Source organism: Lonchura striata, chromosome 22, assembly GCF_050655825.1.
Source record: "Lonchura striata isolate lonStrDom1 chromosome 22, ASM5065582v1, whole genome shotgun sequence".
NCBI lineage: Eukaryota > Metazoa > Chordata > Aves > Passeriformes > Estrildidae > Lonchura > Lonchura striata.
In genome coordinates, this window is record NC_140724.1 from 7,276,311 (window position 1) to 7,300,993 (window position 24,683).

Consider the following 24,683-nt stretch of genomic DNA (forward strand, 5'->3'; position numbering starts at 1 on the left):
TCACACCGAGGACTCCTCGGGGTTGGAGTCGGGCAGGGGCTGGCGCTGCTGCAGCTTGCGCCGCAGCTCCTCGGCCAGGTCGGCGCAGGCCGGGCGCTCCTCGGCGCCCAGCGCCAGCCGGATGTACCCGTTGGAGGCCGAGCCGCGCAGGGCGCCCAGGTGGATGCGCGTGGGCGAGTGCAGCGGCTGCCCGGGCACGGCGGCGGGCGGCGAGGCGGCGCCGTTGCGGCAGCGGGCGGCGCCCGCGGCGCCGGCGTGGCCCGGCACGATCTTCAGCGACCCGTCTGAGTAGTAGTAACTGGCCGGGTCCCAGAGCTTCTCGTCCGAGTCGGAGGCGGCGCTGGGCACGAAGCGCGGGCTGGGCGGCTCCTTGGGCAGCTCGATGGGGTACACCAGGGTGCTCTCGATGGCCTTGGCGCCCTTGCCCAGCTCGCGGCGCAGCCGGCGCCACAGCGACAGCACGGCCAGCAGCAGCAGCAGGCACAGGGCGCCCAGGCACACGGCCAGCGCCCAGACGGCGCCCAGGCCCTGCGGCGGCGCCCGCGTCTCCAGCGGCGCGCCCGGGCCGGGCAGCACGGCCACGCGGTACTCCTGGGCGGGCAGGCGGGCGCCCTGCTCCTCGGCCAGGCAGCGGTACGTGCCGCTGTGCTGGGCGCCCGCGCCGGGCACCACCAGCGCCCGCAGCCGCGCCTCGCCCGGCAGCAGCGCCTGCTGCGCCGCCAGCGCCCGGCCCTCGAAGGTCCAGAGGGCGCGCGCCAGGTTGGAGGCCAGGCGGCACGTCAGCACCAGGTCCGTGCCCGCCACCACCGTCACGTTCTTGGGGGTCAGCGGCCCTGCGGGCACCGGCAGCTCAGCGGGGACGGGGGGGACCGGCGGGGTCGTGGGGTGGGATCCGTGGGGTGGGATCCATGCGATGGGGTGGGGTCCATGGCATGGGTTAGGATGGGATCCATGGGATAGGGTGGGATCCATGGGATGGGATCCATGGGATGAGATGGGATCCATGGGGTGGGATCCATGGGATAGGGTGGGATCCATGGGATGGGTTTCGTGGAATGGGATCCATGGGATGGGATCAGTGGGATGAGATGGCATCAATGGGGTGGGATGGAATGGGATGGAATGGGGTCCATGGGATGGGAACAATGGGATGGGATCCATGGGATGGGATGGGATCCACGGGATGGGATGGGATCTGTGGGACGGGATGGGGTGGGATGAGGTCCATGGGATGGCACGGGGTGTGCGGGATGCCACGGGCACACCCACGTGCCACCCTTAGGGTCTCACCTTGCTTGGCCACCTGTGGCACGGAGCAGGCGCCGGTGTCGGAGCTCAGCACGTCCTGCACCAGGTGGGACCTGCGGGAGGAGGGCACACTCAGGGGGTCCCCGTGGTGCCCCCCAGGGACCCCCGGGGATCCCTGATCCCACCCCTGGCACTGCCCAGACACCCCAAAACCCCACCCTGGCAGCCCTGCACAGACACCCCAACACCCAAAGGCTCCTGGAGCAGCCTCGGGGCCGTGCCCATTCCCTGGGCAGTGCCCGGCACCCTCTGGGGACAGAACCTTTCCCAAAATCCAGCCTGAGCCTGCCCTGGGTGCCATCCCCGTGCCCTGGGTACCATCCCCAAAGCCCGGGCGCCATCCCGGTGCCCGGTGCCCGTACCCGTTGTGCCCGTCGGCGCGGACGCAGGCGCTGCCGTTGCGGCTCCAGGCGCAGTAGGGGTCCCGTGCCAGCACGCAGTCGGTGCAGGAGCGGTAGCGCCCGCACTCTGCCAGGGGCAGCTGTGCCACCTGCAAGCGGGACCCGGCGAACAGCAGCTTCTGCCAGGGCAGGGCAGGGGTCAGCCGGGCGCCGCCGCCGGTGCCGCGGCGCCGCCGCCGCCCCCCTGGCACGCTCACCTTGGTGCCCGCCAGTACCAGGCTCTCGACGGGCTGCGGCGGCTCGAACACCTGCAGCTCCTCCACCAGGTGGGTGCGGGTGCCCAAATCCAGCGCCTTGTGCACCCAGCCGTCACCTGCGGGCGGGCACGGCGGGCACTGAGCCGCGGGCGCCGCAGGGGCGGCCTCCTCGGTGCCCTGTCCCTCGGTGCCCTGTCCTCTCCGTGCCCTCTTCCCTTGGTGCCCTCTCCCTCTGTCCCTGTCCCTGTGTCCCCTGGCATCCAGCACCTGTGCCAATGAAGAGCACCTCGTAGGTGGCCCCGTCCAGCCCTGCCACGCGGTCCACCACGAGCTGGGTGAAGTTGGCATCCCTCTTGAGCAGCAGCGGGCGGCCGCGCTGGGGTGGCACCGGCTGGTCCATCAGCGGGTGCTTCTTGGCGAAGTTGAGCGTGTTGTCGGGCAGCTCCAGCGAGCTGGCAAAGCCGTTCTGCCGGTGCCAGTCCGTGATGCACTGCCAGGAGGGCACCATGGGCCGTGTCATGGCATGGAGGGCACCAGGGCGGCTCCCAACCCCTCTCAGGAGGGCGCAGATGGATCCCAAATCCCTCTCAGGATGGCAGAGATGGATGCCAACCCCTCAAGGGCACCACCAGCCCCACGGATGGCTCCCAACCCGTCATGGATGGATCCCAAACCCCAGGGATGGATGCCAACCCCAGGGATGGATCCCAACCCCTCACGGATGGATGCCAACCCCTCACGGATGGATGCCAACCCCTCATGGATGGCTCCCAACCCCCATGGATGGATGCCAACCCCAGGGATGGATCCCAATCCCTCACGGATGGATGCCAACCCCCATGGATGGATCACAACCCCCCATGGATGGATGCCAACCCCTCACGGATGGCTCCCAACCCCTCAGAGATGGATGCCAACCCCCAGGGATGGATGCCAATCCCTCATGGATGGATCCCAATCCCCCAGGGATGGATGCCAACCCCTCATGGATGGCTCCCAACCCCTCACGGATGGATGCCAACCCCCAGGGATAGATCCCAAACCCCATGGATGGATCCCAACCCCCAGGGATGGATGCCAACCCCTCATGGATGGATGCCAACCCCTCATGGATGGATCCCAACCCCCATGGATGGATGCCAACCCCAGGGATGGATCCCAACCCCTCACGGATGGATGCCAACCCCCAGGGATGGATCCCAACCCCCAGGGATGGATGCCAACCCCAGGGATGGATCCCAACCCCCAGGGATGGATGCCAACCCCTCACGGATGGATCCCAATCCCCCAGGGATGGATGCCAACCCCCAGGGATGGATGCCAACCCCTCATGGATGGCTCCCAACCCCTCACGGATGGATGCCAACCCCTCACGGATGGATGCCAACCCCAGGGACGGATGCCAGCCCCACAGCTGCCCCCAGCACCCCCAGCCGGCTGCGTGCCCGCTCTCACCGCGCCGGGCCGGGGCGTGGGCACCTCGCCCGAGTAGCGCCCCCACTTCTGCGCCTGCTCCCGGTACTCCTTGTAGGGCCCCTCGAAGGCCTTCCTCACCTCCAGGATGGGGTAGCGGCAGATGGCAGAGACGTCCACGTCCCCCCTGCGGGCACAGCAGGTGGCACAGTGGGCACCGGGCAGGGACACCACGGCCACCAGGGCACCGGGACAGGGGCACCACGGGCACCAGGGCAGGAACACCATGGGCACCAGGACAGGGACACCATGGGCACCAGGACACCAGGACAGGGGCACCATGGGCATCAGGACAGGGGCACCACGGGCACGAACACCATGGGCACTGGGACAAGGCCACCATGGGCACCAGGACAGGGGCACCACGGCCACCATGAGCACCAGGGCAGAAACACCACGGGCACCATGGGCACCAGGGCAGGGGCACCATGGGCACCACGGGTACCAGGGCAGGGATGCCATGGGCACTGGGACAATGCCACCATGGGCACCAGGACAGGGCCATCATGGGCACAGGGACAAGGCCACCATGGACACCATGGGCAGCGGGGCAGGGCCACCATGGTGACCGTGGTCACCAGAACAAGGCCACCATGGTCACTAGGACAGGGCCATCATGGGCACCAGGACAAGGCCACCATGGTGACCATGGTCACCAGAACAAGACCACCATGGGCACAGGGACAAGACCACCACAGTCACTGGGACAAGACCACCATGGCCACCAGATGAAGACCACCACGGTCACTGGGACAAGACCACCATGGGCACTGGGACAAGACCACCACGGCCACCAGATCAAGACCACCACAGTCACTGGGACAAGGCCACCACGGCCACGAGATCAAGGCCACCATGGCCACCAGGTCAAGACCACCATGGGCAAAGGGACAAAACCACCACGGCCACCAGATGAAGACCACCACGGCCACTGGGACAAGACCACCACAGTCACTGGGACAAGGCCACCACGGCCACCAGATGAAGACCACCACGGCCACTGGGACAAGACCACCACAGTCACTGGGACAAGACCACCACGGCCACCAGATGAAGACCACCACGGCCACTGGGACAAGACCACCACAGTCACTGGGACAAGGCCACCATGGCCACCAGATCAAGACCACCACGGTCACTGGGACCTGGCCCCCGGTGCGCAGGCCGGCGCGGGCACGGCGGGCACTCACCAGCGGGCCTGGAAGACGCCGAAGAAGGCGGTGTCCTGCCAGCGGGCACCGGGCAGGGTGAAGACGGCCTGCAGGCGGTTGAAGTGCAGCTGCTGCTCGGGCGCCGAGCACACCAGGCGCGCCTTCAGGAACGACGTCCACTTCTTCTGCAGCGTCCGCGCGCCGCCCACGTCCCCCTGCCGGGCACAGGCCGCTGTGGGCACCGCGGGCACCAGGACACGGGCACCATGGTGACCACGGGCACCAGGACACGGCCACCATGGTGACCGTGGGCCCCAGGACAGGGACACCGTGGTGAACACTGGGACAGGGACAAGGCCACCATGGGCACCAGGACAAGGCCACCATGGTGACCGTGGGCCCCAGGACAGGGACACCGTGGTGAACACTGGGACAGGGACAAGGCCACCATGGGCACCAGGACACGGCCACCATGGTGACCACGGGCACCAGGACAGGGACACTGTGGTGACCACTGGGACTGGGACAAGGCCACCATGGGCACCAGGACACGGCCACCATGGTGACCATGGGCCCCAGGACAGGGACACTGTGGTGAACACTGGGACACAGCCACTGCAGGCACCAAAGGCACTGAGACATGGCCACCATGGTGACCATGGGCACCAGGACAAGGCCACCATGGGCACCAGGATAAGGCCACTATGGTGACCACTGGCACTGGGACAAGGCCACTATGGGCACCAGGACAGGGCCACCATGGTGACCACTGGCACTGGGACAAGGCCACTATGGGCACCAAGACAGGGCCACCATGGTGACCATGGGCACCAGGACAAGGCCACCATGGGCACCAGGACAAGGCCACCATGGTGACCGTGGGCCCCAGGACAGGGACACTGTGGTGAACACTGGGACAGGGACAAGGCCACCATGGGCACCAGGACAAGGCCACCATGGTGACCATGGGCACCAGGACAAGGCCACCATGGGCACCAGGACAGAACCACCATGGTGACCATGGGCACCAGGACAAGGCCACTATGGTGACCACTGGCACTGGGACAAGGCCACCATGGGCACCAGGACAGGGCCACCATGGTGACCATGGGCACCAGCAAGGTACCCTGCAGACTGTGCCACCACCCGCTCGGCGTAGCACTCGGTGCCCAACCCCGTGCCCTCAGACAGCTCGGTGCGTGTCCCCAGGTGTGCCCAGGGGTGCCCAGGCGTACCTTGCAGACCCGTGCCACCCGTGCCACCACCTGCTCGGCGTAGCAGTCGTACTCGACGGCGCGCTCGCTGAAGAAGAAGTACACCTTGTCGTCGTCGCCGCTGCTGCCCGCGCTCTCGGGCACGAAGGCCGAGGCCACGAAGTGAGGCTCTGCAGAAGCACCCGGTCACACCGGTGCCCTCCCCGCGCGCCCCGTGCCCTCCCCGCGCGCCCCGCTGTGCCCACCGTTGAGCCACGAGGTCAGGTACTCGGTCTTCACGGAGTAGTGCGGGCCCAGGTTGCGCAGGATGACGGGCTCCGTGCCCAGGAAGTTGTTGAAGGTGGCAGAGTAGAGCTCCCCGTCTGTGAGGGAGGCGTTTAAGGAGGCTGGCGGGCACGGTGCCACCCCTCAGTGCCCCCAGAAGTGTCACCTACCCACGATGAGGCCGGTGTGGCCCTTGGTGGGGTCGTAGGGACATTTGCCTTTGCCGTCCTCGAACGCCACCGGGTCCAGGGTGAAGCCAGAGAGCTCCTGGGGGGCACGGGGGGGGCACTGGGTCATGTCTGTGCCACCCAGACAGGCCCCAGGGACATGGGCACCCTGCAGGTGACACTCCTGGGGACAGGGACAGCCCTGGATGAGGGGCAGGGACACCCCCAGATGATCCTTCAGAGACAGGGACAGCCCTGGATGGTCCTCCTGGGGACAGGGACAGGCTGGGGCCACCCTCCAGAGGACAGGGACACCCTTGGATGAGGGATGGGGACATCCCTGGATGGTCCTCCTGGGGACAGGGACAGCCCTGGGCCACTCTGGGGACAGCGACCCCTCCGAGATGACCCATCAGGGACTGTCCCTGTCCCTCACCCAAGGGTGTTCCTGTCCCTGATGATCCATCTGCACAGGAGACACCTCCAACCTGCCCTCACGGCCACAAAACCGCCCTGAATGCCACCCCTGGGGACAGGGCCAGCCCTGGGGACGGGGCCACATCCCCGGGCAGGGCAGGGGACGTTTGGGGACCCGGCTTTGGGAGCCCACTCACGATGTAGGTGCACTTGGGCTGGAAGGCGTAGGTGCCGCAGGCGTACAGGTGGGAGCTGTTGTAGCTCTGCAGGAAGCGCACGTAGTTGAAGCAGTCGGTCTGCCAGGGGACACAGGGGACATTAACGGGGACAAGGCAGGTGGCACTGGCAAAGTGGCACGGCGAAGGAGCGGGGACAGGGGACACGGCACGGGACATGGCACAGGAAAGGAGTGGGGACAGGGGACACGGCACGGGGACATGGCACGGCGAAGGAGAGGGGACAGGGGACACGGCACAGGGACAGTGGCATGGGACAGAGGTAGAGGACAGGGGACATGGCACAGGGACATGGCACAGGAAAGGAGCGGGGACAGGGGACACGGCACGGGGACAGTGGCATGGGACAGAGGTAGAGGACAGGGGACACTGCCACCACATAGGGGCAAGGGAAATGTGGCACAGCACAGGGACACAGGGACTCTGGAGCTGGCACGGCACAGGGACACAGAACGTGGCACAGGGACAGGGACTCTGGAGCTGGCATGGCACAGGGACACAGAACGTGGCACAGGGACACAGAACATGGCACAGGGACACAGGGACAGGCCCCTGGAGCTGGCATGGCACAGGAACACAGAACATGGCACAGGGACACAGGGACAGGCCCCTGGAGCTGGCATGGCACAGGGACACAGAACATGGCACAGGGACACAGAACATGGCACAGGGACACAGGGACACAGGGACACAGGGACACAGGGACACAGGGACACAGGGACAGGCCCCTGGAGCTGGCATGGCACAGGGACACAGAACATGGCATAGGGACAGAGAACATGGCACAGGGACACAGGGACACAGGGACACAGGGACACAGGGACACAGGGACACAGGGACAGGCCCCTGGAGCTGGCATGGCACAGGGACACAGAACATGGCACAGGGACACAGAACATGGCACAGGGACAGAGAATATGACACAGGGACACAGGGACAGGCCCCTGGAGCTGGCATGGCACAGGGACACAGAACATGGCACAGGGACACAGAACATGGCACAGGGACACAGGGACAGGCCCCTGGAGCTGGCATGGCACAGGAACACAGAACATGGCACAGGGACACAGAACATGGCACAGGGACACAGGGACAGGCCCCTGGAGCTGGCACGGTGCCCCAAAGCCCCCCAGCGCCCCGTGCCCACCTGGTTGTTCTTGCCCTTCTGCACACACTCCGCCTTCTTCTCCACGGGCGCCTCCCAGGAGATCTGGGGGTGGCACAGGGGTCAGGGGCTGGCAGGGCACCCCCCACCCCAAACCCTGCCCGCTTTTGGGGTCCTCACCGCCGCCTTGAGCTCCACGGTGCCCGTGGCCAGGGCGAACACGGCCTCGCGGGCACCCACGTAGAGCAGCGCCTCGGCCTCGTCCAGCGTCAGCGTCAAGTAGTGAGAGACCCCGCCCTGGGAGAAACGGCGGGCGGTGTCCTGCAGCTCTGCGGGGACAGGGACACGGGCTGGGACACGGGCTGGGACACCGGGACACGGGCTGGGACACGGGCTGGGACACGGGCTGGGACACCAGGGACTGCAGGGACACTGGGACAATGGGCTGGGACACCAGGGACTGCGGGGACACCGGGACACAGGCTGGGACACGGGCTGGGACACCAGGGACTGCGGGGACAGGGACACGGGCTGGAACACCACGGACTGTGGGGACACCAGGACACGGGCTGGGACACGGGCTGGGACACCAAGGACTGCGGGGACAGGGACAATGGGCTGGGACACCAGGGACTGCGGGGACACAGGGACAGCGGGCTGGGACCCCACAGCACCCCCCAACCCCTGTCAGATCCCACCCACGGCTTTGTGGGGACATGGGCTGGGACCCCAGAGCTCTGAGGGGACAAGGGAAACTGGGCTGGGATAATGCAAACTGTGGGGACACCACAGACTGTGGGGACAGGGGACACGGGCTGGGACACCAGGGACTGTGGGGACACCGGGACACGGGCTGGGACATGGGCTGGGACCCCACAGACTGCGGGGACAGCGGGCTGGGACCCCACAGCACCCCCCAACCCCTGTCAGATCCCACCCACAGCTCTGTGGGGACACCGGGCTGGGACCCCAGAGCTCTGAGGGGACATGAGGACCCCGCCATGCAGCTCTGTGGGGACACCATGCGGGTACCCCCCTCCTCCACGGCTCTGTGGGGACACGGGGACCCAGAGCAGGGACCCCCAGGGGCACCCCCCGCCCCCGCCGGCCACCCCCGGCCCCGTGGCACACAAAGGTCCCTTTGTCACCGAACACAGTGGCCTTTGCAGGGACCCCGCGCCCCCCCCGTGCCCCCCGGCCACCCCCGGGCTCGGCAGAAAGGAGCCATTGAGGGGACAGCGCCAGGGCCCCGGGCGGGGACAGGGACAGGGGCTGGCACGGCACGGGGGCAGCACGGGGACAGGGGCACTGCTGAGGGTGGGGTCCCGGGCGGGGGGACAGGGGACATGGCACAGGAAAGGAATGGGGACAGGGGACATGGCACGGGGACAGTGGCACAGTAAGGGTGTGGGGACAGGGGACACGGCACAGGAAAGGAATAGGGACAGGGGACAGTGGCACAGTAAAGGTGTGGGGACAGGGGACAGTGGCACAGGGACAGTGGCACCGGAAAGATGTGGGGACATGGGGACATGGCACAGGGACAGTGGCACAGTAAGGGTGTGGGGACAGGGGACATGGCACAGGAAAGGTTGGGGACAGGGGACATGGCACGGGGACAGTGGCACAGTAAGGGTGCGGGGACAGGGGACAGTGGCACAGGAAAGGAATGGGGACAGGGGACATGGCACGGGGACAGTGGCACAGTAAGGGTGTGGGGACAGGGGACATGGCACGGGGACAGTGGCACAGGAAAGGTTGGGGACAGGGGACATGGCACAGGAAAGGTTGGGGACAGGGGACATGGCACGGGGACAGTGGCATGGAACAAGGCGAGGACAGGGGACACTGCCACCACCACATGGGGACAGGGGAATGGGGACACAGGGCATGGCAGGGGGACAGGGACACTGGAGCTGGCACGGCATGGGGACACAGGGTGACAGCACAGGGCAGGGACACCGGCTGCTGGCACGGGACAGAACCTCGGGGCGCTGGCAGGGCAGGGGCACGTGGCAGAGGGACGGGGACAGGGGACACGGGACATGGCAGAGGGACAGGACAGGGGACACGGGACATGGCAGAGGGATGGGGACAGGGACACGGGACATGGCAGAGGGACAGGACAGGGACACAGGACATGGCAGAGGGATGGGGACAGGGACACGGGACATGGCAGAGGGACAGGACAGGGACACAGGACATGGCAGAGGGACAGGACAGGATGATGGCAGGGCGTGGGGACAGGAAACGGCAGAGGGATGGGACAAGGGACACGGCAGGCGGATGGGACAGGGTGGTGGCAGGGCGGGGACACAGGGGACACGGAGGAGGGACAGGACAAAGGAGCTGGCACTGGGATGGGGACAGGGATGGGACAGGGGACACGATACAGGGATGGGGACAGAGGACAGGGCACTGGGATGGGGACAGGGGACAGGGATGGGACAGGGGACACGATACAGGGATGGGGACAAGGGACAGGGATGGGACAGGGGACACGATACAGGGATGGGGACAAGGGACAGGGCACTGGGATGGGGCAGGGGACACAGCACAGGGATGGGGACAGGGGACAGGGCACTGGGATGGGGACAAGGGACAGGGATGGGACAGGGGACACGATACAGGGATGGGGACAAGGGACAGGGCACTGGGATAGGGACAGAGCAGGGACATGAGCAGAGGACGTGGCAGAGAGGTTGGGGACAGGAACACAGCATGGGGCAGTGGCACAGGACTGGGGATGTCACACCTGGCACATGTCCCCCCACAGCCCAGCTTTGGGGACACTGTCCCCCCACAGCCCAATTTTGGGGACACTGTGCCCTCACAGCCCAATTTTGGGGACACTGTGCCCTCCCACAGCCCAATTTTGGGGACACTGTGCCCTCACAGCCCAATTTTGGGGACACTGTCCCCCCACAGCCCAGTTTTGGGGACACTGTGCCCGCACAGCCCAGCTTTGGGGACACTGTCCCCGCACAGCCCAATTTTGGGGACACTGTCCCCCCACAGCCCAATTTTGGGGACACCCACCCACCCCGCAGTGCTGACCAACAAAGCCCCGTGGGTGTGGAGGGACAAAAGCCACCCGAGGCGGTGCCAGCAGCCACCAGGCGCCGTGTCACCCCACATGCCACCCCAGCAGCCCCCCGACCCCCTGGCACTCACCCTCGTAGGGCACAGTCCTCCTGGGCACAGCACTCCACGAGGCCCCCGGCGTGCCCGCGGCAGCGGCGGCCAGGGCCAGCAGCAGCGGGGCGACGACAGCAGCCATGGCACCGGGGGCACGGCGCCGGGCACGCCACGGGGTCCCTGCCAGGGGACACGGCCACGCCGGGGCCCGTCGGTGCCACGGGGCAGCGGTGGCGGCACGCGGGCGGGCACAAGGGTGTCACGAGTCCCCCCACGCCCCGTGGGACACCCCGAGGCGCGGAGCAGGAAACGCTGGGGGTGGGATGACGGTGGGGGGGGGGTGGCCCGGCTGTTTGGCACGTCCTGCCCGGGACCCCCCGGTGCCCCCGGGGCTGCCCCCGAGGTGCCCCCGGGGCGGGCAGGATGCGGCCGGGGATTGTTCTGGGCCGGCCGGCGGGAAGCAGGAAGTTTGGGGGGGCTCGGGGGGGCCCCGGTGACGGCTCGGGAAGGATTTCCGGCAGGGTGGGGGCACGGGAAGGGCCGTGGGAATGGGGGACACCCCGGCCGGGCTGGCACGGGCACGGCTGGGGTGCCACGGGCACGGCTGGGGTGTCACAAGCACATCTGGGCTGCCAGGGACACATCTGGGGGGGCACAGGGGACATCTGGGGTGCCAGAGACACATCTGGGGGGGCACAGGGGACATCTGGGGTGCCAGAGACACATCTGGGGGGCACAGGGGACATTTGGGGTGCCAGAGACACATCTGGGCTGCCACCGGCACAGCTGGGGGGCCAAGGGCATAGTTGGGGTGCCACAAACACAGCTGGGATGTGACAGCCACATCTGGGGTACAACAGGCACATCTGGGGTGCCAAGGGCAAGGCTGGGGTGCCAGGGACACATCTGGGGTGCCCTGGGGGATATTTGGGGTGCCAGGGACACATCTGGGGTGCCCCGGGGGACATTTGAGGTGCCCTGGGCACACCCGGGGTGCCAGAGGAACGGCCAGGCTGCCGCGGGCACGGCTGGGGCTCAACAGGCACAGCCGGGCTCGCAACAGGCGCGGCACCGGGGACAAAGCACGGCGACGGTGCCACGGGCCCCGCCGGGTCCCCGGAGCCGGGACAGCCCCGCTCAGCCGGCCACGGTGTCCCGGGGGTCCCAGAGCGGTGCCATCCCGGGGGTCCCAAAGCGGTGCCACCGGGGGTCCCCAAGGCGGTGCCACCCCACGGTCCGGCGCCGCCGCCCACCCACTCCCGGTGCCGTTATTACCGTGGGGTGATCCCCGCTCCCCCCATGGGGGGATCCCGGTACCCCCCGCCCCCGGTGCCGTTATTACCGTGGGGGGGATCCCCGCTCCCCCCGCTCCCGGTGCCGTTATTAACGTGGCGGATCCCCGCTCCCGGTCGGGATCCCCGCTCCCGGTGCCGTTATTACCGTGGGGGGATCCCGGTACCCCTCGCTCCCGTTATTACCGCGGGGGATCCCCGCTCCCCCCGCTCCCGTTATTACCGTGGCGGATCCCCGCTCCCGTTATTACCGTGGCGGATCCCCGCTCCCCCCGCTCCCGTTATTACCGTGGGGGTCGATCCCCGCTGCACCGGCGGCCCCGAGCGGCGGCGGCGGCGGCGGGGGGGGCGATTCCGGCCCCCCCATCCACGGGCGGAGGGTGCGGGGGGGATCCGGTGGCGATCCCCGGTACCGGGAGGAACAAAGCGCCTCCTCCTCCTCCTCCTCCCGCTGCCGCCGCCCCCGCGGCTCCGCCACAACAATACCGGGCGGGGCGGGGGGCTGCACTCACCTCAGGGCGCGGCGGCGGCGGGGCCCGGAGGGCGGCCCGGGGGTCCGGGCGCGGCGGAGCGGCGGAGCGGCGGAGCGGGGCGGGGGGCGGGCCCGGGCCGCGGGGGGGGCGGCGGCGGGAGCGGCGGGAGCGGCGGAGCGGGGCCACGCCCCCCGTGACGTCACGGCCGCCCCTCCGCCGGGCGCGGGGCTCGGCTCGGGACCGCTCGGGTCGGGTCGGGGCCGCTCGGGTCGGGTCGGGTCAGATCGGAACCGCTCGGGTCGGGTCCGGTCAGATCGGGACCGCTCGGGTCAGATCGTGACCGCTCGGGTCGGGTCGGGTCGGATCGGAACCGCTCGGGTCGGGTCGGGACCGCTCGGGTCAGATCGGAACCACTTGGATCGGGACCGATCAGATCAGAACCGCTCGGGTCGGGACCGCTCGGGTTGGCTCGGGACCGCTCGGCTCCAATCGCACCCCGGGCCAGTCGGAACCGCCTGCGCTCGGCTCTGCTCGGCTCGGAACCGTTCGGGTCTTACTGGGACCAGTTGGGACAACCAGGCTCAGCCCAGCGCGGCTCGGCTCGGGTCAGATCCAGAAGCAGGCAGCCCAGTTCAGGGTGTCCCGGTTGGGCTCAGCCCAGTTTGGGGTGTTCTGACTGGGCTCAGCCCAGTTCAGCTCAACTGGCCTGGCTCAGCCCACTTTGGGGTGTCCCAGTTTGGCTCAGCCCAGTTCAGGGTGTCCCGGTTGGGCTCAGCCCAGTTTGGGGTGTCCTGGTTGGGCTCAGCCCAGTTCAGGGTGTCCCGGTTGGGCTCAGCCCAGTTCAGCCCCACTGGCCTGGCTCAGCCCAGTTTGGGGTGTCCCAGTTGGGCTCATCCCAGTTCAGCTCAACTGGCCTGGCTCAGCCCAGTTTGGGGTGCCCCAGTTGGGCTCAGCCCAGTTTGGGGTGTCCCGGTTGGCCTTAGCCCAGTTCAGGCCACCTTAACCAGGCTCAGCTCAACCCAGCTTGGCTCAGCCCAGCCTGGGTTAACCGGGTCAGCCCAGCCTGGTTTAACCCGGTTCAGCCCAGCCTGGGTTAACCTAGCTCACAGTGCCACCACTGTTGCCGTCCCAGTGCCACTCCAGTGCCATTCCCAGTGCCACCCTGGTGCCATCCTCAGTGAGATCCCAGTGCCACTCCAGTGCCATTCCCAGTGAGATCCCAGTGCCACTCCAGTGCCACCCCGGTGCCAGGATCCCCTCCCCGAGAGGATGAGCACGAACCCCGGGTGGGCAGCAGAGCCGTGTCACCTCCGGGGACAGGACAAGCGCCCCGCGGTGCCACCCCCGCCGGGGCACGGCCAAGCTGGCACGGCCGCCGGGCACCTCTCCAGGCGCTGGCACCGCGCTCCGCTAATTAACGGGGCCGAGATAACGAGGGCACCGCAGCGGGCACCGAGCTGCGTCCCCAAAGCCAGCGGGGACAGGGAGGGGCTGCCCGCGTCCCTGCCACCCCGAAATGCAGGGGACACAATCCTGGGGGGCACTCTGGGACCCCAAAATGCCCGGGGACCCGTCGGTGCCCAGGGACCCCCCAATGCCTGGGTACCCCCCAATGCCCAGGGACCCCCAGTGTCCAGGGACCCCTCGATGCCCAGGGACCCCCAATGCCAAGGAACCCCTCAGTGCCTGGATACCCCTTGATGCTCAGGGACCCCCAAATGCCCAGGAACCCCCAATGCCCATGGACCCCCAATACCCAGGGTCCCCCAAATGCCCAGGGACCCCCAATACCCAGGGTCCCCCAAATGCCCAGGGACCCCCAATGCCCATGGACCCCCAATACCCATGGACCCCCAGTGCCTGGAAAACCCCCAATGCCCAGAGACCCCTAATGCCCAGGGTCCCCCCAATGCCCAGGGACCCCCAAATGCCCAGGGACGCCCAATGCCGAGGGACCCCCAAATGCCCAGGGACCCCTCAGTGCCCGGGTACCCCTCGATGCCCAGGGACCCCCACAGTGTCCAGGGACCTCCAATGCCCAGGGACCCCCAATGCCCAGAGACCCCCAATGCCCAGGGACCCCTCAGTGCCCGGGTACCCCCCAAATACCCAGGGTGCCCTCAATACCCAGAGACCCCCAATACCCAGGGTCCCCCCAATGCCCAGGGACCCCCAATGCCCATGGACACCCAATACCCAGGGACCCCCAGTGCCCGGGAACCCCCCAATGCCCAGAGACCCCCAATACCCAGGGTCCCCCCAATGCCCAGGGTGCCATCGATACCCAGAGACCCCCCAATGCCCAGAGACCCCCCCAGTGCCCTGGACCCCCTCAGTGCCCCCCCGGACCTTGGGGACAATTCGGGGTGTCGGGTCCCCCCCCCGCGGCCACCACGTGTGCCCTCACCGGAAAAGGGCGTGGTCCCAGAAGGGGGCGTGGCTTTTACAAAACCCACCAATAGCAAGCGGCAAACTTCGCGCTGACCCCGCCCTCTACCCCGCCCCGCCGCCCTCAGGCGCCCTCAGGCGCACAAACGTCAATCAAAACGTGGCGGGCTGGCGGCCCGGCCAATCACAGGCAGGTCCCGGCGTGTAGGGCGGGATTTAGCGGGAATCAACCAATCACAACTTGTGATGGGCGGAGCCGCGTTCTCGCGGCGCGTTTCCGCCTAACCCGGAAATTCTGAGGGAGCTTCCGGTGCGGCGGCGGCGGCGGCGCGGCCTCGTCAGGGCCCGCTCCGGTTCCCGCTCCTGTTCCCGGCCCCGCTCCCGCTCCGGGCCCCGTTCCGGGCCCCGTTCCCGCTGCAGCCATGGCGGACGTGACCGCCCGTAGCCTGCAGTATGAGTACAAGGCGGTGAGTATGCGCCCGGTGCCCGTCCCGGATCCCCCATCCCCATTTTGGGGTTCCCCATCCCCATTTTGGGGTTCCCAGTCCCATTTTGGGATCCCCCATCCTCATTTTGGGATCCCCCATCCCCATTTTGGGATCCCCCATCACCATATTGGGATCCCCCATCCCCATTTTGTGGTTCCCCATCCCCATTTAGGGGTTCCCAGTACCATTTTGGGATCCCCCATCCCCATTTTGGGGTTCCCAGTCCCATTTTGGGATCCGCCATCCCCATTTTGGGATCCCCCATCCTCATTTTGGGATCCCCCATCCCCATTTTGGGATCCCCCATCCCCATTTTGGGATCCCCCATCCCCATTTTGGGGTTCCCCATCCCCATTTTGGGATCCCCCATCCTCATTTTGGGATCCCCCATCCCCATTTTGGGATCCCCCATCCCCATTTTGGGATCCCCCATCCCCATTTTGGGGTTCCCCATCCCCATTTTGGGGTTCCCAGTCCCATTTTGGGATCCCCCATCCCCATTTTGGGGTTCCCCATCCCCATTTTGGGATCCCCCATCCCCATATTGGGATCCCCCATCCCCATTTTGGGATCCCCCATCCCCATTTTGGGACCCCTTGGACTTCTCCCCCTCAACCCCATTCCCGTCATTCCAAATCCCATTTTGACCCCATTTAACCCAATTTTAACCCAATTTAATCCCATTTTTCCCCATTTCCCCCCCCCCAGAACTCCAACCTGGTGCTCCAAGCCGACTGTTCCCTGATCCAATGGGGAATCCAATTTTAACCCCATTTAATCCAATTTTAACCCAATTTAATCCCATTTTTGCCCCCCAGAACTCTAAGCTGATACTGCAAGCAGACTGTTCCCTGATCCAATGTGGAATCCAATTTTTAACCCCATTTTAATCCCATTTTAACGCTATTAAACCCTATTTAACCCCATTTTAACTTAATCCCATTTTTCCCCCCCAGAACTCCAACCTGGTGCTGCAAGCCAACCGTTCCCTGATCCAATGGGGAATCCAATTTTAACCCAATTTTAACTCCATTAGACCCCATTTTAACCCCATTTATCCCAAATTTAACCCAATTTAATCCCTTTTTAGCCCCATTTTCCCTCCAGAACTCTAACCTGGTGATCCAAGCTGACCGTTCCCTGATCCAATGGGGAATCCAATTTTAATCCCATTTTAACCCAATTTAATCCCATTTCCCCCCCCCCAGCACTCCAACCTGGTGCTACAAGCCAACCATTCCCTGATCCAATGGGGAATCCAAATTTTAACCCCATTTTAATCCCATTTTAACCCAAATTTAACCCAATTTAATCCCCTTTTTCCCCCCAGAACTCCAGCCTGGTGCTCCAAGCCGACCACTCACTGATCCAATGGGGAATCCAAATTTAACCCCATTTTAACCCTGTTTAATCCTATTAAAGCCCATTTTAACCCCTTTTAACCCAATTTAATCCCATTTTTCCCCCCAGAACTCCAACCTGGTGCTCCAAGCCGACCGCTCGCTGATCGACCGCACGCGCCGGGACGAGCCCACGGGGGAGGTCCTGTCCCTGGTGGGGAAGCTGGAGGGGACCCGCATGGGGGACAAGGCCCAGAGGACCAAACCCCAAATGCAGGAGGAGAGAAGAGCCAAGTGAGCAGAAATTTGGGAATTTTCAGCCTGGGATCGTGGGGTGAAGGGGGTCAGAGGTGGGAGGAGTCTCGTTGAGAAAGGAGATTTTCAGGGGTTGGGTTCTCCAAAAATTGGGTTTTTTTGGTGGTAAATAGCCAAAAAAATCTGATTTTCCTGGTATTAAATATCCAAAATAAACCTGCTTTTCTTGGTGCTAAATATCCCAAAAAATCTGATTTTCCTGGTATTAAATATAAAAAAATCTGCTTTTCCTGGTTCCCAGTTTCCCACAAAATCTATTTTTCCTGGTGCTAAATATACCAAAAAACTGATTTTCCTGGTATTAAATATAAAAAAATCTGCTTTTCCTGGTTCCCAGTTTCCCACAAAATCTATTTTTCCTGGTGCTAAATGTACCAAAAAACTGATTTTCCTGGTGCTAAATATCCCAAAAAATCTGCTTTTCCTGGTATTAAATATCCCAAAAAATCTTCTTTTCTTGGAGTTTTCCTTTCTCCAACTCAACAATTTTGGAAATACATGGAGTGGAAAACCCAAAACCCAAACCAACCTTGGAACCACCAAAATAATCACAAAAAAATGAAAATAAATCAAGTTTTTGGGAATAAACTGCTCTGGAAAAAGCAGGATTTGAGCCATGAGGGAATTCTGGAGGTGAAAAACCCAAAACCCCAATGCCACCATTATTGGAGATACCAAAATCATCACAAAAAAACCAAAATCAATCAAATTTTTTTCATTTTTTCCTCCGAAAAAACCCGGATTTGAACGCTGACCGTCTCTAATTCCCGGTTTTTTCCCAAATTTTTTCCAGGAGGAGGAAGAGGGACGAGGACCGGCACGACATCAACAAGATGAAGGGCTACACGCTGCTGTCGGAGGGCATCGACGAGATGGTGGGCATCATCTACAAACCCAAAACCAAGGAGACGCGCGAGACCTACGAGGTCCTGCTCAGCTTCATCCAGGCCGCCCTGGGCGACCAGGTCAGCTCTGGGATTTTGGGATTTGGGATTTGGGAATCCGACCCTCGCTGTCCCGTTGGGTAGGTTGGGTTGGGTGGGAGTTTGGAAGTTGGGAAGTTCTACCATGGGTTGGGGTGGTCTACCATGGGTTTCTGCTGGATTGACCTGGTCTTGGAAGCTTCCAAGGATCCCAGGTCTTTGGGAATTCCATCCCAGCCCCTCAAAGAGAAAATTCCTTCCCAAAATCCCACGCAGATCTGCTCATGGAGCCATGGAATGGTTTGGGATGGAAGGGACCTTAAAGTTCATCTGGTCCTACCATGTCCTAGGACATTTTCCACCATCCCAGGTGGCTCCAACCTGATTTGGACACTTCCAGAGGTCCTAACTTCTTTGGGAATTCCATCCCAGCCCCTCTCCCAATATTCCTTCCCAAAATCCCACCCAGATCTCCTCATGGAACCATGGAATGGTTTGGGTTTGAGGAACACCAAAAGTCACCATGAGCTGGGACATTTTCCACCATTCCAGTTGGCTCCAAGCTGGTCTTGGACACGTCCATGGATCCCAGCTGCTCTGGGAATTCCATCCCAGCCCCTCAAAGAGAAAATCCCTTCCCAAAATCCCACCTAGATGGAACCATGGAACCACGGAATGGTTTGGGTTGGAAGGAACCTTAAAGTTCATCTGGTCACACCATAAGTTGGGACATTTTCAATGTGTCTTGGACACTTTCATGGATTCCAGCTGCTCTGGGTATTCCATCCCAACCCCTCAAAGGGAAAATCCCATCCCAAAATCCCACTTGGATGGAACCATGGAACCATGGAGTGGTTTGTGTTGGAGGAACACCAAAGCCCATCTGGTCCCAACAGGATCTGGGACACTTCCCACCACCCCAGGTGGCTCCAAGGTGCTCCTTGCTCACCCTTGTCCCCCCTTAGCCCCGGGACATCCTGTGCGGGGCGGCCGACGAGGTCCTGGCCGTGCTGAAGAACGAGAAGCTGCGCGACAAGGAGCGGCGCAAGGAGGTGGAGCTGCTGCTGGGCCCCACCGACGACACGCGCTACCACGTGCTGGTCAACCTGGGCAAGAAGATCACCGACTACGGCGGCGACAAGGACATCCAGAACATGGGTGAGGCAATTTGGGGATTTTTTGGGAATTTTTTCATCATTTTTTTTCATTTTTTTTCATAAATTTGTCTCCAATTGTTTGCAGTTTTTGGAGGTTTTTGGGGAATATTTTTAAATTTTTTTTTTGTGTGTGTATATATATATATAAAATCTGATTTTTTGGGGTTTTTTTGGGTATTTTGGGGGGTTTTTTTTGGAATTTTTTGTGATTTTATTAGGGATTTTTTTGTAATTTTTAGAGATTATTTTGGTGATTTTTTAAGGGATTTTTTTTTGCAATTGTTTTTGTAACTTTTGAAGATTATTTGAAGGAATTCTTTAAATTTAAAAAATATTTTCTTATGTGTATATTTTATTTAACGCTCAATATTTTGGTCATTTTTGGTGATTTTTTTTCAGAATTTTTCCATTAATTTTTCCAAACAATTTTCCATCTTATTTAGGATTTTTGGGGGGTTTTTTTGGGGGATTCTCTGGGTGAATCCCGGGTGAATTCCATGCGGAATTCCCAGGAATTCCCAGCAATTCTGTTCCCTGCAGATGACAACATCGACGAGACCTACGGGGTCAACGTTCAGTTCGAGTCCGACGAGGAGGTGGGGACGGCCCCGGCCCCGTTCGCCCCGAAACCCGGGGGTCAGCCCGGCCCTTTTCCTAAATCCCATTTTCCTAAATCCCATTTTCCTAAATCCCATTTTTCTAAATCCCATTGCCCTCCTTGGATCCACTGATCCCATTGCCCTGATCCCATTTTCCTAACTCCCATTTCCTTTCTTGGATCCCACTGATCCCCTTGCCCTAAATCCCATTTTCCTAAATCCCATTTCCTTCCTTGGATCCCATTGATCCCATTTTCCTAAATCCCATTTCCTTTCTTGGATCCCACTAATCACATTGCCCTAAATCCCATTTTCCTAAATCCCATTTTCCTAAATCCCATTTTTCTAAATCCCATTGCCCTCCTTGGATCCACTGATCCCATTGCCCTGATCCCATTTTCCTAACTCCCATTTCCTTTCTTGGATCCCACTGATCCCCTTGCCCTAAATCCCATTTTCCTAAATCCCATTTCCTTCCTTGGATCCCATTGATCCCATTTTCCTAAATCCCATTTCCTTTCTTGGATCCCACTGATCCCATTGCCCTAAATCCCATTTTCCTAAATCCCATTTTCCTAAATCCCATTTTCCTAAATCCCATTTCCTTCCCTGTATCCCACTGATCCCATTTCCCTAAATCCCATTTTCCTCCCTGGACCCCACTGATCCCATTTACCTAAATCCTGTTTTCCTTGATCCCATTTTCAGGTAGGAAAAGGGATAAAAATGGGATTTTGGAGGGAAAAGAGGAGTAAAAATGGCATTTCTGAGGGAAAAGACAGATAAAAATGGGATTTTTTGAGGGGGAAAATGGCCTTTCTGAGGAAAAAGAGGGGTTAAAATGGGATTTTGGAGGGAAAAAGTGAGATTTCTGAGGGAAAAGGGGGAAAATGGGATTTTTAGGGGAAAAGAAGGGTTAAAATGGGATTTCTTAGGATAAAAAAGGATTTTGGAATGGGATTTTTGAGGGAAAAGGAGTAAAAATGGGATTTCTGAGGGAATAGAGGGAAAAAATGGGTTTTTTGAGGCAAAACAGAGGTAAAACTGGGATTTTTGAGGGGAAAAACAAGATTTTGGATGGAAAAGTGGGGTTTAAATGGGATTTCTGAGGGAAAAAGGGATTGGAGTAAAGATGGGATTTCTGAGGGAAAAGAGGGATTAAAATGGGATTTTTGAGGGGAAAATGGGATTTTTGAGGGGAAAAATGGGATTTTTGAGGGAAAAGGGGTAAAAATGGGATTTTTGCAGGGGGAAAAAGTGGGATTTCTGAGGGAAAAGAGGGATGTAAATGGGATTTTTTGAGGGAAAATGAGGAAAAAATGGGATTTTTGAGGGGAAAAAGTGGGATTTCTGAGGGTAAAAAGAATCAGCAAGATAATTTTGAGGAAAATAAAGGTAAAATTGGAATTTTCTCCCAGGAGGGGGACGAGGACATCTACGGCGAGGTTCGGGACGAGGCGTCGGACGATGACCTGGAGGGGGACGAGGCCGTGGTTCGCTGCACACTCTCGGCCAACGTGAGTGGGGTTTATGGGCTTTTATTTTATTTGCGTTTCAATTTTTATTTTAATTTGTATTTTCACGGGGTTTATTTTTGTCATGGCATTTTGATGGGATTTTTTAATGGGATTTTTTTGATTTTTATGGATTTTTTTTAATGAGGATTTTAATGTGTTTTTTTTTTTTTTTACTTTTTTGATTTTTATGGGGATTATTGGGGATTTTTATGGGGATTTTATGAGATTTTGGGGGGGTTTTAATGGGGATTTTTGTGGGATTTGTCGGGACTGTTATGAGGATTTTCATGGAGATTTAATGAGGATTTTTATTGAATTTTTATGGTTTGGTTTTTTTTTTTTATGGGATTTTTTTAATGGGGGTTTTAAATCTTTTTATGGGGTTTTTATGGGTTCTTTTATTTCAGTGTGATTTAAAATTTTTTGAATTTTAATGGGGATTTTTATGGGTATTTTATGGGATTTGTGGAGATTTTTATGGGGATTTTTATGAGTATTTTATGGGATTTTTGGAGATTTTTATGGAGCTTTTGTGGGATTTTTTTAATTGAATGGGATTTTTTCAATAAAATTTTAAAGGTTTTGTTGGGGTTTTGATGGGTATTTTGATGGGATTTTTTAAATGCAAATTTTTAAAATGATATTTTAATGGAAATTTTAATGGAAATGGTGGGATTTTTGAGGGGGGAATTTTATGGGAATTTTTAAAATTATTTTTGTGGGATTTTGATGGGAATTGTTGGGATTTTCCAGCTGGTGGCCTCGGGGGAGCTGATGAGCTCCAAGAAGAAGAACCTGCCACCCATGGGACATCAAAACCTTGGGAATGATGGGATTTTGATGGGATATTTTTGGGATATTGATGGGATTTTGATGGGATTTTTTGTTATTTTAATGGGATTTTGATGGGATTTTTTGGGATTTTGGTGGAATTTTGACGGGAATTGTTGGGCTTTTCCAGCTGGTGGCCTCGGGGGAGCTGATGAGCTGCCACCAATGGGACATCAAAACCTTGGGAATGATGGGATTTCAATGGGATTTTTTGGGATTTCAATGGGATTTTTTGGGATTTTAATGGGATTTTGATGGGAATTGTTGGGCTTTTCCAGCTGGTGGCCTCAGGGGAGCTGATGAGCTCCAAGAAGAAGGATCTCCACCCCCGGGACATCGACGCCTTCTGGCTGCAGCGCCAGCTCAGCCGCTTCTATGACGACGCCATCGTCTCCCAGAAAAAGGCAGATGAGGTCCTGGAGATCCTCAAGGTCTGTGGCCACCAAATCCTTGGCATTTGGGAGAATTCTCCCTCTAAAAAAATGGGAATTCGGCTCAAAATTCGTTCTTAGTGTTTTTATGGGATTTTGGGGTGGTTTTTCCTTGGAAATCGTTGTCCATGGGGTCTTTTCCCCCCTGATTTCCATACTTTTTTGGGAAAATGGGAATTTCTGGGGTTGTTTTTGCATTTCCATGGGGTGTTCCCCTCCTGATTCCCATATTTTGTAGAAAAATTAGAATTTTTAGGTTTGCTTTTTAGCCTCCAGGATGATTTTTTAGCTTCCAGGGTTGTTTTCCACTCCTTTCCCAACCTCTCCTCGCCTCCATCCTGTGGAAATCAGGGATCTGGATTCCCTGGGTGTGAAAATTCCATGTTTTTTTTCCCCCAGACTGCCAGCGACGACCGGGAATGTGAGAACCAGCTGGTGCTGCTGCTGGGCTTCAACACCTTCGACTTTATCAAGGTCCTCAGGCAGCACAGGATGATGAGTGAGTTTTTATTTCCCTTTCCCAACGGAATTATGTCCCAAAATCCCAAAAAATCCCATCAAACTCCCAAAAAATCCTATCGAATTCCATCAAATCCCAAAAAATCCCAAGATTTCCATAGAAATCCCAAAAAATCCCATAAAAATCCCAAAATTTCCCCAAAAAATTCCATGCAAATCTCAGCAAATCCCCTAAAAGTCACAAAAAATCCAAAAATTCCCATAAAAATCCCAGCAAATCCCATAAAAGTCACAAAAAAAAAAATCCCAAAAATTTCCATAAACATCCTATAAAAGTCTCAACAAATCCTATCAAAATCCCATTATTCCCTGGGTTTGGGGTGCAAAATCCCAAAACCACCAGAAAAAAATCCTGTTAAAATTAAAAGAAATCCCCCCAAAAAACCCCCAACAATTCCCCTAAAAACCACCTAGAAAATCCCATAAAAATCCCAAAAATTCCCATAAAAAGGATTTTTCCATGCTTTTTCCCAGTCCTGTACTGCACCTTGCTGGCCAGCGCGCAGAGCGAGGCGGAGAAGGAGCGCATCATGGGCAAGATGGAGGCCGACCCCGAGCTCTCCAAATTCCTCTACCAGCTCCACGAGACGGAAAAAGAGGATCTGATCCGGGTCAGGAATCTTTTTGGGATTTATGGGATTTGTGGGATTTGGGGTTGGGGCTGGAAATCTGTGGGGAAGCGACGCGCTTGTGGCTGTTTTTGCTTTCTCAGAGTTTGTTCTTCCTTCAAAATCCTACAAAAAATCAAAGTTTTCCTTCAAAATCCCACAAAATGTTCCTGTTTTTTTGTGGGGTTTGTGGGATTTGGGGTTGGAAAAGGGGCTGGAATCCCCCAAAAATCTGTGGGGAAGCCACACTGCTGTGGTCTCTTCTGCTTTCTCAGAGTTTGTTTTTCCTTCAAAATCTCATAAAAAATCAGCTGAAATGCCCTAAATCCCACAAAATATCCCAAATGGTTGCTCCTGGTTTATCAAAATGTTTATTCCCTGTTTTTGGATGAGTTTTCCAAAGAAATTGAGGAAGCAGGAGCACTTTTAAGAGGCTGAATCCCAGTTTTTCCCTACAGGTGGAATGCTCTGTGTGGAGCCATTTTTGTGAGGGGAAATTCACTTTTTCTGTCTAAAATGATTACTCCTGGTTTGTCAAAATGGTTGTTCCTGATTTTTGGATGGATTTTTCCAGAGAAATTGAGGGAATACGAGCAGTTTGGAGGAGAATTAGCCTCAATCCAAATTTTTCCCCTCAGGAGGATCCCTCCCAGCAGGAGCCATTTTTGTGAGGGAAAATTCAGTTTTCCCACCTCAAATGATTATTCTTGATTTATAAAAATGGTTCTTCT

The 24,683-nt window shown here is 59.1% G+C and overlaps 2 protein-coding genes across 3 annotated transcripts in view; one reads left to right on the forward strand and one right to left on the reverse strand.

The window, feature by feature from the left end:
- On the reverse strand, window positions 1-12,982 carry SEMA4C (semaphorin 4C). Of its 2 annotated transcripts, none has more exons than XM_085559348.1 (15): window positions 12,876-12,982; window positions 11,108-11,251; window positions 8,114-8,262; window positions 7,976-8,038; window positions 6,790-6,888; window positions 6,179-6,275; window positions 5,990-6,106; window positions 5,766-5,914; window positions 4,570-4,745; window positions 3,362-3,506; window positions 2,174-2,396; window positions 1,907-2,022; window positions 1,671-1,828; window positions 1,291-1,361; window positions 1-833 (listed from the first exon to the last, which is right to left on the reverse strand). In XM_085559348.1, the coding sequence occupies exons 2-15, from the start codon at window positions 11,211-11,213 to the stop codon at window positions 1-3; spliced, it is 2,502 nt and encodes an 833-aa protein (XP_085415474.1). In that variant the 5' UTR covers window positions 11,214-11,251; window positions 12,876-12,982. The 2 variants fall into 2 exon arrangements, with proteins under 2 accessions (XP_085415474.1, XP_085415475.1); XM_085559349.1 differs by lacking the exon at window positions 12,876-12,982 and adding an exon at window positions 12,652-12,745.
- Window positions 12,983-15,497: 2,515 nt separating this feature from the next.
- Window positions 15,498-24,683, forward strand: part of SNRNP200 (small nuclear ribonucleoprotein U5 subunit 200) — a 43,480-nt gene continuing 34,294 nt past the window's right edge. Inside the window, exons 1-9 of the mRNA XM_085559347.1 lie at window positions 15,498-15,691; window positions 17,183-17,346; window positions 18,161-18,332; window positions 19,256-19,448; window positions 19,988-20,043; window positions 21,465-21,563; window positions 22,673-22,825; window positions 23,225-23,324; window positions 23,819-23,955. Coding sequence (XP_085415473.1) covers window positions 15,647-15,691; window positions 17,183-17,346; window positions 18,161-18,332; window positions 19,256-19,448; window positions 19,988-20,043; window positions 21,465-21,563; window positions 22,673-22,825; window positions 23,225-23,324; window positions 23,819-23,955 — 1,119 coding nt within the window. The 5' untranslated portion in view covers window positions 15,498-15,646. The remainder of the gene's footprint in view (window positions 15,692-17,182; window positions 17,347-18,160; window positions 18,333-19,255; window positions 19,449-19,987; window positions 20,044-21,464; window positions 21,564-22,672; window positions 22,826-23,224; window positions 23,325-23,818; window positions 23,956-24,683) is intronic.